At 41.1% G+C, this 11,569-nt stretch overlaps 1 protein-coding gene across 5 annotated transcripts; it reads left to right on the top strand.

Moving 5' to 3' along the window:
- Positions 1–97: 97 nt before the first annotated feature.
- incenp (inner centromere protein) lies at positions 98–11,519 on the top strand. 5 transcript variants are annotated; one of them, XM_056417640.1, is made up of 21 exons: positions 98–145; positions 1,398–1,546; positions 1,642–1,752; positions 1,842–2,458; positions 2,571–2,616; positions 2,812–2,869; positions 2,980–3,070; positions 3,179–3,215; positions 3,322–3,409; positions 3,531–3,671; positions 4,285–4,302; positions 5,252–5,361; positions 5,445–5,556; positions 5,652–5,762; positions 6,645–6,850; positions 7,050–7,164; positions 9,929–10,009; positions 10,115–10,150; positions 10,309–10,371; positions 10,484–10,631; positions 10,979–11,519. In XM_056417640.1, the coding sequence occupies exons 1-21, from the start codon at positions 113–115 to the stop codon at positions 11,152–11,154; spliced, it is 2,547 nt and encodes an 848-aa protein (XP_056273615.1). In that variant the 5' UTR covers positions 98–112; the 3' UTR covers positions 11,155–11,519. The 5 variants fall into 5 exon arrangements, with proteins under 5 accessions (XP_056273615.1, XP_056273617.1, XP_056273620.1 ...); XM_056417641.1 differs by lacking the exon at positions 98–145 and adding an exon at positions 398–452; XM_056417644.1 differs by lacking the exon at positions 98–145 and adding an exon at positions 401–570.
- Positions 11,520–11,569: the final 50 nt, after the last annotated feature.

Below are 11,569 nucleotides of genomic sequence, written 5' to 3'. Positions count from 1 at the left end.
GCAAGGCCGCAGCGTCCTACAATGTGCAGGAGAGGGTGTGACATAACAGAAGAACAATTTATTTTATCTGACATGAAAACTACTCGTGCCTCATGAAAAAGCAGCCAGTAACATGGAGGGGCCGCACAAGTCCTGCCAAATACCGGTTGGTTGATTTAAATTTCGTCCACGCTGTAACTCCGCCCAAAACTTTCGTTTGGTTTGCTCGATTTCATTGAACATGTCGACGGTTTCCCCACCTCCAACCCGTTGATACACGTGCCCGCCCTCGCAGATAATCCCGTGTTACAAATCGAGCAACCCCTCTCTTACGTCACCCGAGCCTCCCCTCGGGATTGGCTGGTGACGTTTTGAACAAATTAAACGGTTTCAGCGGGTCTACGAGGAGGATTGCGTTTTCGGTCCGGGATCTTTAGGTTGCTTAGACTTTACACATGAGCTGTAGGGAAAAAGTAAGAAGTTTGTTATTTTAACACATTTATTTCCACCTCAGTATGCGATTCATTTAGCTTTTAAAGAAAGCGGAGCGACGAGCATCGGATTTCTTTTTCAGAGACTCAGAAATCAAAGGTAACAATATTTATGTTGACGTTAGTTGACTACCACCTTGACATGAACGCAAAGCACTTCTGAAGTATAACGTTGCCTCTAACTGTTTAAATGACCGTAACTTCAGGCTGCTGTCGCATGCTCGTTGTTCGTTTGTCAGTATTTCCTGTCCGCTAAGCTAACGTAACGTGTTACCTGGGAAACGTTACATCAGTTTAGTCTCCCCATAAAACGCTAACTCGATACAACAACATTACGACAATAAGCGTTATTCTGTGTCGACCACATTACAACTGACGGCGACTTTCTTCAATACAATTCAAACCAATTGGTCCGCGGAAATCGAAGACAGTGCAGTGCGCATGCGCCATTGAGCTGCATTTACAGAGACGAGTGCAAAATGGATCTCGAACAAAAACGTGACAACCAAAAATATTCTGATAGCTGAGACGGACGCAACCGATTTCCCGAAGTTACTTGTCAATTTCGTGTTTGTAACTATTTTTTATTATGAAAATATTTGTACATTATCAAATACAACGTAAAAGTGTTTTGGCTGCATACCCATTGCATTGGCTTTGTCTTGAATACGCATTTTGTTGATTTGATAAGGTTGCTTGTTTATAGAATGATGTTAAATGATACTGTCAACCATTAAAGGGAGCTACGTGTGACTGCCCCTGTTTTGTATAAGAGGACAATTGACCAAACAGAAAATATGATGTCTCATATAATGTTTGGAAAATGGTCTTTATGGCCGCTATGGTGATGCGTCCATTAATCATTGTTTACTAGTCATCTCAAGTCTGTTCCAGCTTCTCCTGATAACGGTGTGATCTTTCCCTCAGGCCATCAACATGAACTCCATACAATCATCTGTACAATCCCTCATGCAACTGTTTGATGGCAAAGCACAAGAATTTACCAATGAGATCGATAATGTCCACATGGTTTGGCTTGAGGAGATCCAACAAGAGGCCAATCGCATGTTTTCAAGGTAGATTTAAGTAATATAAAACATTTTAGAAATCAGTTTTTCTCTAAAAATGTACTTTACGGTTTTACAAGTGACGCTGTTTGTTTTTATTTCAGAGATTTTAATGCTGAGCCAGAATTAATGCCAAAAACACCATCACAGAAAATGAATAGCCGCAGAAAGCGTGTATCCTTGGGGCATCAGGATGAAAATCAAGCCAGGCGAAGGTTTCTTGCTTTCATTAAAGTCAAAGTTTTACATTTTAATTGTGATGACTTTAAAAAAATGTATTGTGTCTCTCACTCTTCCTGTCCAGATTTTCAAAGGGAAAGCGTAGTAACCTTCGTGGCTCCACTGTCAAATCGCTGAACTTCATTGCTGAGGAAAATAACGTTCCTCCCGCGTCCACCTCTGAAGCCAACACAACCACACAACCTAAACGCTCCACCCGCAAACACAAACCAGCATTGTTTGAGGCGGCGGAGGATGTCAGCCATTCCCGAGGAAATGGTCAAACTGAAGGGGTGCAGAACAGGAAGCCCGAGTTGGTAGAGGAGAAAGAGATGGACAAAAGTAACTCGGTGAACCATGCAGAAGACGAGCCCGACGACAAAGGTAGCACCGCCCGTTGCCCACCGACGATACCCTCGCCCGAGATTGTTGTCAGCGTCTCTACGTCAGACCGAATGTCTGCCGAGTTAGCGAAAAAGCTGCTGCTCGAGCCTGGCCGTACAGCTGCTAAGATTGCGATCGCTGGCACAGCGCAAAGCTCACGGCGGAGCTCCGTGCGATGCTCCCTCAAGCTGCGCCATTCGATGGCCGGTCTGCGGCACAGTATGACCCAGGAGTCTATTCGCCGCGCCTCACGCCGCTCGATGCTGAAGAGGAAGGTGGCTCGCATGGGCAACTCCACATGTAGCAGCAATGTTGACGGTGAGAAATGACCCATATTTGGGTTACAATAACATCACATCTATAAAACCATAAGACACTCTAGCACTCTGTTATTAATCTGTAAATTATATTTGGCTGATTTTTGTTATAGAGGACTCTAGCATGGACTCTGCAGAGGAAGAGGGGGCTAGAAAAGCGTGAGTAATCACTAACATTTTGTGTATGATTTATATTGATGTCTTAATGGAGAGAAGAAATCTGGTGTTTAAATCTATAAAATAAAGTATTCGTAACTGACTGGTAAATTTCTCGCACGTGGCTGTACATGCATTTAATGTTCTTCATATGTTTTGAAGTGTTTCTTACCCATATAAATGTATTCACGGCTGTAGCGTGGTCGATGCTGTCAGTGCAGACACGGAGGATAACGATGCAGCTAAAAAATTGAAGGTATACATCGATGTCTTTTGTCTATTTAAGTGTGAAACTGAAATTAAATTAGTTTTTTGGTAATTATTCAGCTAATGTTTTTGGGTCGGATTTTTTCTGTACAAATGTAGGTCCAGATTACCCAGACCTCGTGTTTGTCTCTTAAACGCATTACTCGTTCCGTGGCTGCAAACGTCGTTGGCACTCCCAACAAGAGAACAGGTATGGGAACGTGGCACTGCAAAACAAATGTAATCATTCTATTTTTGTTGATAGTTGTGGTTGAACATAAACCTGAGTTGATGTGCTAATTACATGTTTGTGTTTCAGTTGCTGAGAAGCAGCTGACTGCCCAGTCAGGTTGCAAGTGAGTACTGTGTGTGTGTGTGTGTGCACTTAGTGATGGCACGGTTCAACTTGTTGTTAAATACATTATTTGTTGCGTCTTTTAAAATATGAATTTCTGTGTCAAGGCCACGCCAGAGTACCAAACGCAAATCACCCGATACTGTTGAGGACAGTCCGACAAAGAGCCACTCTCCTCCCAAGAAAAGTCAAAGTGTAAGATGGAAATAAAAGTTTTCCCACGGGTTAAGAAATGAAAATATAGGAACATAATCAAATAATGAATGGATCAAGTTGTAATCTTTTGGAACTTCTTATCTTTTCTTTGAACACATAGGCAATGAGACCCAACATGCGATCTTTTCTCCACACTGTGCAGAAGAATCAAATGCTAATGATGACTCCAAATTCCCTCGGCCGGACTGCTGTTATCAAGTCTTTCATTAAGCACACCACTCCTCTGAAGGTCGACCCCAAGGTGAGCGATGCACCTCACTCTTTGCAAAGCAACGGCTCTGTCCGGCACTTGTGCGCTCGCGGTGGTGCCTGAATGCAACACCAGCAGGCTGAGACGGAGCGCCGTTCAAGATAGAAAGCATATCTGGTCTTTCTCAGAGATCGGACATTCACTGGTTTTACTTTAAAGGAACACGATTGAGAGCATGTTGATTGTCTATCAATGATTCTCAACATTGCGATGCCTGAGCTGGGAGGTCGTAGCTAACGGTACAAACTACAGAACATGTGCTGGCAGAACTAACAGTGTTTACCAGAAGGGAGAACCGAGGGTGGGTGTGATGCTGAACGGCATTATAGGGTATCAATATGTGTCAAATAGCTTTTTATGTTAATGTTATAATTAATTTAGGCTCACAATAAGAGTGCACTGTGATCGATTTTGGTCAATCTGTACTTGACATGCCCCACACCCACAAATTGACCAATCAATTAGTTAAGATGGAGGTAGAATTATATTTTGCAACGGCTCAAATAAACAATGAAAAAAATGTCACAAATTGAATTGCAATTGTTGTTCTGAAGAATTGTGGCTGACATCCTCTTTTCTTGGATGTGTTTTCTCCCCTCCCCAGTTGAGCATTGGTATAGTGGTAAGTGTAATGTGGACGCACTGTGTGTTTGGGGGCATTTTATGGTGTCTAACATCCCATCAACTTGATTGAATGTCTCCTCATTTAACACGTACTGTACCTTTTTAGACACGCCACTTTCAACAACACAAACGGCACCTGTTAGTTGGTGGCGTCTGATCCCTCAGGTCGATAAGGCTCATTTTCAAAATCTATATTTTGAACCAACAATCCTACAAAGCACCTAAAACCTCTTTTAGGTGCTTTGTTGACATTGTTAAATGATTTTGATCGGAAGTACAAATTGAAGTAAAAATCCATCTAAAGCTGTGATACAATTTTGGTTTTTCATAAAACTTCTATCTGAGAGAATGATAATTTATTGGGAGAAAATCTCACTGGAATAAATGTCTCCAGGGGTTGGGTCTTTATAATTGGTTCTTGTAATCACACGGCACTCGGCGACACTTGCTGGTGGACATTCAGGATGTCTTTGTGTCTAACGTCATAAGAAACCGAAGACCTGCTGGAAGCCAACTATTACTTCGTGATATATCTGGTTTAAATATAGACAAAAGATCGGTATTCCTTCCGTGAGATGGGAAGGTTTTAAAGACATCTGTAAACGTCTTCGTTCTTATTTTAACGGTAACTTCAAACACGATCTTTCTCTACACTCCGTCTATTGAATTGTCCACACAGAAGTTTGGAGACTAATGATCACATGACAGTCCGGCAGTGTGAACACAAACTTGAATTAACTCTTTTTAAGTATGTGGAAATAAATAACACAAAGTCTGTCACGGTGGATCTTTGCTTCATGCGTCAACTCCACTGGTTTGGTGATCTATTTCCACATGCATGAGCTCCACCTGCCACTTGGATTCATTTGACATTTGCTGCCCATAAACAGTGTGTTACAATTATTATAATTCCAATTTTCTAAAACCCTTTTTTCCTCTTTTCTCAGACGAAAGAGCGCTACAAGCTGGAAGCACTGAAGAAGAAGCAGGAGCAGGAGGAAGAAAGAATGAAAAAAATGGAGGAGGAGAAGAAAAGGAAACAAGACGAACTCAAAAGGTTAACGCTTCACACCTTTACTCTCTCTGACTGAACCGTAGTTTATTCTTGTTTTTATTCAACTTAAAAATGTTGTCTTCCAGGAAGAGGGATGAGAGGCTGAGGAGAGTGTTTGAGGCCAAAGTAAAAGAAGAGCAGAGGGACATGGAGAAGAAAAAGAAGATTGAACAAAAGATGGCTCAGTTTGATGATAAGGTATGCCACAAATTTGGCGACGTAATCTATTTATTCACCTCAAAAAAAAGATTTAACCCTATATCTGACATTTGGTATTGTTTCTCCCGGTGCAGCGTCTGGCAGAAGACAAGGCCAAAAAGAAGGTGGTGATTAAACGTCAAGAGGAGCAGGAGCAGAAAAGGAAGTTGGAAGAAGAGGCGAAAAGGAAGAAGATTCAGCAAGCAGTAAGTTATTATTATTATTAACACTACTTTATTAATGTGTGTGTGGTTATTTCTGTTTGCTTGGTTTGGTGCCGGTCATCAAATCGGTGCGACTGCAAATCATTCTGCTGAGCTGTACAGGCTCGATGTACTGCAGCCTCGCAGGGTGTCAGATTGCGACTATTTATTGCTTTTTGTGGCTATTTTTGGAAGTGAAATTTCACTGGAGAGCCCGGTGCTTATCAAATAAGAGATTTAAAGGAAGGTTCTGAGACGTCCCGGGACAGAAGATGACTTGTGTAGACAGACTGTAAAGCCCTCTGAGGCCGATGTGTGATTTTGGGCTATGTAAATGAGTTTGCCCGATTCAATCATCACCACAGGAGAATTTCACTTCATATTCCCCCCCCCTCTGAAAGCATTACTTACAAAAACCCATTATTACTGTAAATTGTGTATTGTGCTTAATTGGGCACTCGGCAAGGAGTCCCTCCCAAACACAGGCCTGCTTATAACTAGCTCGAGATTGCATTTACCTTAAATGTTAGCCTGTGAAATTTAGATTTTGGCAAAAAACTTGAAGGAATACATTTGTTTAAAGCATATGTTTTCAGAGCAATATCAAATTGTTTTTTCAAGTCAATTATGACATGTGTAACTAGACAACACTAAAGTTGGCTGAAAGCAGCTTATATTACATAATTAAAACAACTAATGCCAAGAGTATTTTGTTTATCAACGCAAGTATAACAATTTTATCATTTATATTTCCTAAATTAACATAATATTACATTGACATCATGTAAAACGTCACATTTTTCATCGTCATGTATAATGTATATTACATTTTGCACTCCGGCTTTTTTTTATTTATGCAACGCGTGTTTGTTTTGTTTTCTTCAGGAGGAAGAGAAGCGGCAGCAGGAGTTACTGGCTAAGAAGGCCGAGGAAGAGGAACAGCGAGCTCGTAGGCTGGCCGAAGCTCGCCGAGCGCTGGAACTGAAGAGAGAGCAAGAGAAGGAAAGAGAGCTGGAGAGAGAGCTGGAGAGAGAGCTGGAGAGAGAGCTGGAGAGAGAGCTGGACAGGGAGCGAGTAGCTGCTGCTGAAAGGTTCTTGTTTATCTTTAATACGCTTATAAATTGTGCCATAATAGCTATTTCATAACCAAGTAAACTGATTATCTCAACGCTTACCGCGTTGAGATAATCAGTGGCGTATCAAACCGAAACCTGCCCGGTGAAAACAATAAACCCTGAGATTTGTGTTTACTCCAAAGTTGGTTTTCCTGACCTAAAGTCTGTTTTTCAGGGAGCGAGTGGAGAAAGAAAAAGCCCTCGCTCTGCAACAGGAAGTGGAGAGAGCCGCACGGGAGAAAGAGAGACGAGAATTGGAGGAGAAGAGAAAAGCACTCGAGAAAAGACTGGTAAGAAATTGAATTTTGGAACAAAAATGTCTTTAACACACATCAAACAGTGTTTGCTTTAGCAGTTCAAAGAAAGAGTGCATGGCCATCAGGTAGGAAACATGGCAATAAACTATGTAGTATTTGTAGTGTGTGTATGTATTTATTTATTTATTTTCCCCAAAACTGATGACTGACTAAGGTTACCAAGTATCAAAATTCACATTTGGGTTTAATTTTTACTTTCACCTTCACTTTTTCCAGGAATTTGACATGACGTGTTTTATAGCAACAATGGAAAAAAAGTTACTCAAGAATCATTAACTTCTGAGAACTGTCCCAGGGCTCCAGACTGCGACCAAATGGTCGCATTTTGCGCCTAAAATTAGACACAGTGCGAGTAAATTTTTCATCAACTCGCGCATGCGCGACCAGTAAATTAGCAGATTTTTTTTTTTTATTAAATATTTTTGTTGCTTACAAACTTGTTCTACACTTCAGCCCACTATAGTTAGCGGTAATGCCTGAATGACTGGTTTGCTAACCGACATTAACTCCAGAAGAAGAAGAAAGGAGACGAAAACCGAAGAAGGCTGGCCTGTGTGTGAGAGCGGGGGGGGGGGGGCTAATGTGTGAAAAGAGGCGCACCGCAACGGAGGGCCGCAGAGTGAGAGGTCCACGAGGGGATCCTCACCACCGAGCGGCGTCCCCGTCCCCCGAGTTGAATCTCTGGGTCAACTCAGCCGACACTCACATGTCTGAGCCCCTATAGACTGATGTTCACGGTAAACACATTCGATCGGGAGCGCGCGAGGGTTTTGATAAGGTTAGCGGAAGGATTTATGTGACAACATCCGGTTTTGCAAAGTTAGCGGAAAGAACCACGTGAAACAACATCCGTTTGTCAAAATAAGATGTCGACAAATCATACAAGCTTCAAGTTTCAAGTTTTTATTGTCACATCCCCTTTTATACAAATATAATCGGTTTGTGAAATTCTTATGTGCAAAACACCCGACAGCAGTAGCAGACTAAAAAAAGAATAAGAATGAGAATAAACTATACAATATCCACACAAAAAAGAAGAAAGTATTAACAATATATATATAAAACAATGTAATAGAATATACATCATGACAATATATATATATAAAACAATGTAATAAAATATACACTTTTTTGAGACAATATATATATATATGTATATACATACAATATATATATACAATATATATGTATATAAAACAGTGTAATAAAATATACACCATGGCCATAGATATTCACAGAATATGTTCTGGTGTGTAGTGTTAATGAGGGTCTCAGTCCTTGTTCAGCAGCCTGATGGCCTGACTGAAGAAGCTGTCCCTCAGTCTGTTTGTGCGGCACTTGATACTGCGGTATCGCCTGCCTGACGGTAGAAGGGTGAACAGTTTGTGGCCGGGGTGGTTATTGTCTTTCATCATCCGTTTGGCCCTGGCCACGCACCGCTTGGTGTATATGTCCAGGATGGAGGGAAGCTCACCTCCAACGATGTACTGTGCCGACCGCACCACCCTCTGTAGTGCCCTACGCTCCAGGGCGGTGCAGTTCCCGTACCAGACGGTGATGCAACCTGTCAGAACACTCTCGATGGTACTGGTGTAGAATGTTCTGAGGATGCGGGGGGCCATGTTGAATTTCCTCAGTCGCCTAAGGAAATACAGGCGTTGTTGGGCCCTTTTCACCACGTGAGTGGTGTGCGTGGTCCATGTGAGGTCCATGTGAACATATAAAAGTAAACAATGAACTGATGTATCTTTATAGATAATTTCTGAGATTTAGCTTAAATTATGCTAACATTAAAACATTTTTACTGGACCAAGGAAGAGTTTATAAAAATTAGTCAGTCTTTTGTATGTTAAGAAAACGTCCTGTATATAGATTTCCCCAAGAGTTCCAGGAAATGAATAATGCAGATGTGTTCCATACATATCTGAAATCCCCTACAATAGCAATCAAACAATTTTAGTGTATCAATTAGGACATTTTTCAAAGTAAAAGTCCTAAATGTTTAAAGAAATCGGTAATTTCTTTAATGTTTGAGTTGCTTTATATATGTATTTCCTCATAGTCCTAGGCAATAATGCTACACAATAAATAGAATGCTTCAAGGGGGGTAGACGAAAATTACAGAGTGGCGGGTGGAGATTTCACCCTGTTATAATGGTAGGGGAAACACTGGAGTTGATAAGCGTGTCTTCTTGTCTGATCAATACACAACTGTGAGGTGCGTGAATGGACAGAGCGGCCAGCTGCTGATCATTCACTCAATAGCTTGACCTGAATGAACAGACGGTGCGCGCGCAGCGCGCAAACATTTTTTTTGGGGAGCACCGAAGACCCATTTTGACCCAGGACAAACCCTGTGTGCGCCCCTAAATCTTCTGCTTGCGCCCCTAACATTTTAAGTTAGGGGCCACTGTGCTCCTAGTAAAAAAAGTTAGTCTGGAGCCCTGTGTCCAATAACACTGATCTTTTATTGTCGGCCAAAGGGCAAGAGAGAAGCTGATAATAGAAAAGAGATCTTTTAAAAGCCAGAACGTGTAAGAATAGATACATCATTGGTCAGGGTCACTTCAGGACCTTGAAAGATTCCTCAATACCTGAAGGTCAATATTCAAATTCCTGAAAAAGTTGAAAAATTAGAAAAGCTGTTTCTAGACCTGGAAATAGTTTGGCTTTATCAGGATTTTCTGGCTTGATAATAATCTGTTGATGTTATTAAAAAAGCCTTTTGTTTCACCAGGAGGCGGAGCAGAGAGCAGCTGCAGAAGAGAAAGCAACCAATGAGCGAGAAGCTGCTGCCAAAAAGGCTGCTAGTGTGAAGGTAAACCAGCGGGGGGCCACTGAACAGAAGCTCAAGTTGACTTTAAAACTTGAATCAATTATACTCCGTGACGTTAAATGTACCTCTTGATTTCCTTCTCTGAAGGTTGCTGCTTGTCTGAATGTGACGATGGATATCGAGGTCAGAATCTAAACTGATTTTGGAATTAAATCTTAATTTTAAAACATGGAGTTACTCATTGAAAATGAACTCCATGGCTCTATTAAAATACGAACATTACCAAGGAACCTGTAGGCAATAGTGAGACGCTAATTTACCACTTTTATTTATTTCTGTAGCGCTCTGTAATGAGCACGCCTGTCGGAAAAGGTGGTGGCCTCAATGTGACTGTGGATGTTATGGTAGGTTTAATAACATTTTTGTAGGATGTTTGGAATGAATTTGTCTTTAAAACTGATGGAAAAGATTTGTCGCCCGAGAACAGATTTAGAAAGTGTATTTTTTCCTCTGCAGAATTCGCCACAATCGTACTCCATCACTCCAAATGGCGGCAACAAGCCGCCTCCCGAAAGTGGGGAGGATTACGGGATGGACCAGAACAGCGACGACTCTACTGATGACGAGTGTGCCCCGAGGAAACCTATTCCATCTTGGGCTGAAGGTAGGCATGATTTATGATGATCAGCAAAATACTTTACCTTCTTCAGCGTGATTTATAATCGGTTTCGCAATATTTTCCGTAAAGCAAAAAATTGACTGGTTGCTAAACTTCTCAAACAATCAGTTGTCCAATCATAGTAATTAACCATAACTAGGCGCGCAGGGCTGTTGAGGTCATGCAATTGGAATATTGTGACCTATTCCAAATTGAGTTTAATTCATTAACATAATTGTGAATGTTTCATGTTTGTTGACGTACTTTTAGCAAAACTATTTGGGCGTTGCCCAGTGATGTCAGTCATGTGCCGTCTTAAATGATAACATTGTATTATATTTTCCCCCCTCCAGGTAACAATCTGCAGCAGAAGATTATGAAGCAGTACTTCAACCCTCCTGATTTAGAGTCTTTCTTAGGAGCGGTTGAATCACCAAAACTGGAAAATATATTTTACAAGAGCAAGCCTCGCTATTTTAAACGCACCAGCTCTGCTGTGTGGAACTCTCCTCCAATCGGAAGCAAGTAAAGTCTGGACACTGATACAGATACACATAGCTGTATAAAGTGTAATCTTTATTTTACAGTGTGTTTTTCAGGATGTTTTTACATGTTCATGGTTTTAGCTATCAACGTTTTAGGAAATATTCTTACTAGTATGTCAAATATGTCATTGGTTTGAGTGATACAAAAGTGAAATGGATGCTTCATGCTTGGACTTGAAAATGGGTGTGTATAATAACCCAGTGGGAATGTAAACGTTTGAAAGTTTTTGCCAAGTGATCAGCAAAAACTTTCATTTGTATAATTTGTGTGGCTACTAACTGTAAATTATAGTAGTATTCTTATGTTTTGGATATCTTCTGGTGCATTAAAATGGTTGAACAAAATCTGTTTCAGCTTTTCATTGGATTTGATATGTGACACCTCCAGAAAAATATACG

The sequence above is a fragment of the Pseudoliparis swirei genome, chromosome 6, assembly GCF_029220125.1.
Source record: "Pseudoliparis swirei isolate HS2019 ecotype Mariana Trench chromosome 6, NWPU_hadal_v1, whole genome shotgun sequence".
Classification (NCBI taxonomy): domain Eukaryota; kingdom Metazoa; phylum Chordata; class Actinopteri; order Perciformes; family Liparidae; genus Pseudoliparis; species Pseudoliparis swirei.
Note: the sequence above shows the minus strand (reverse complement) of the source record. Positions and strands in the feature narration are given on the sequence as shown.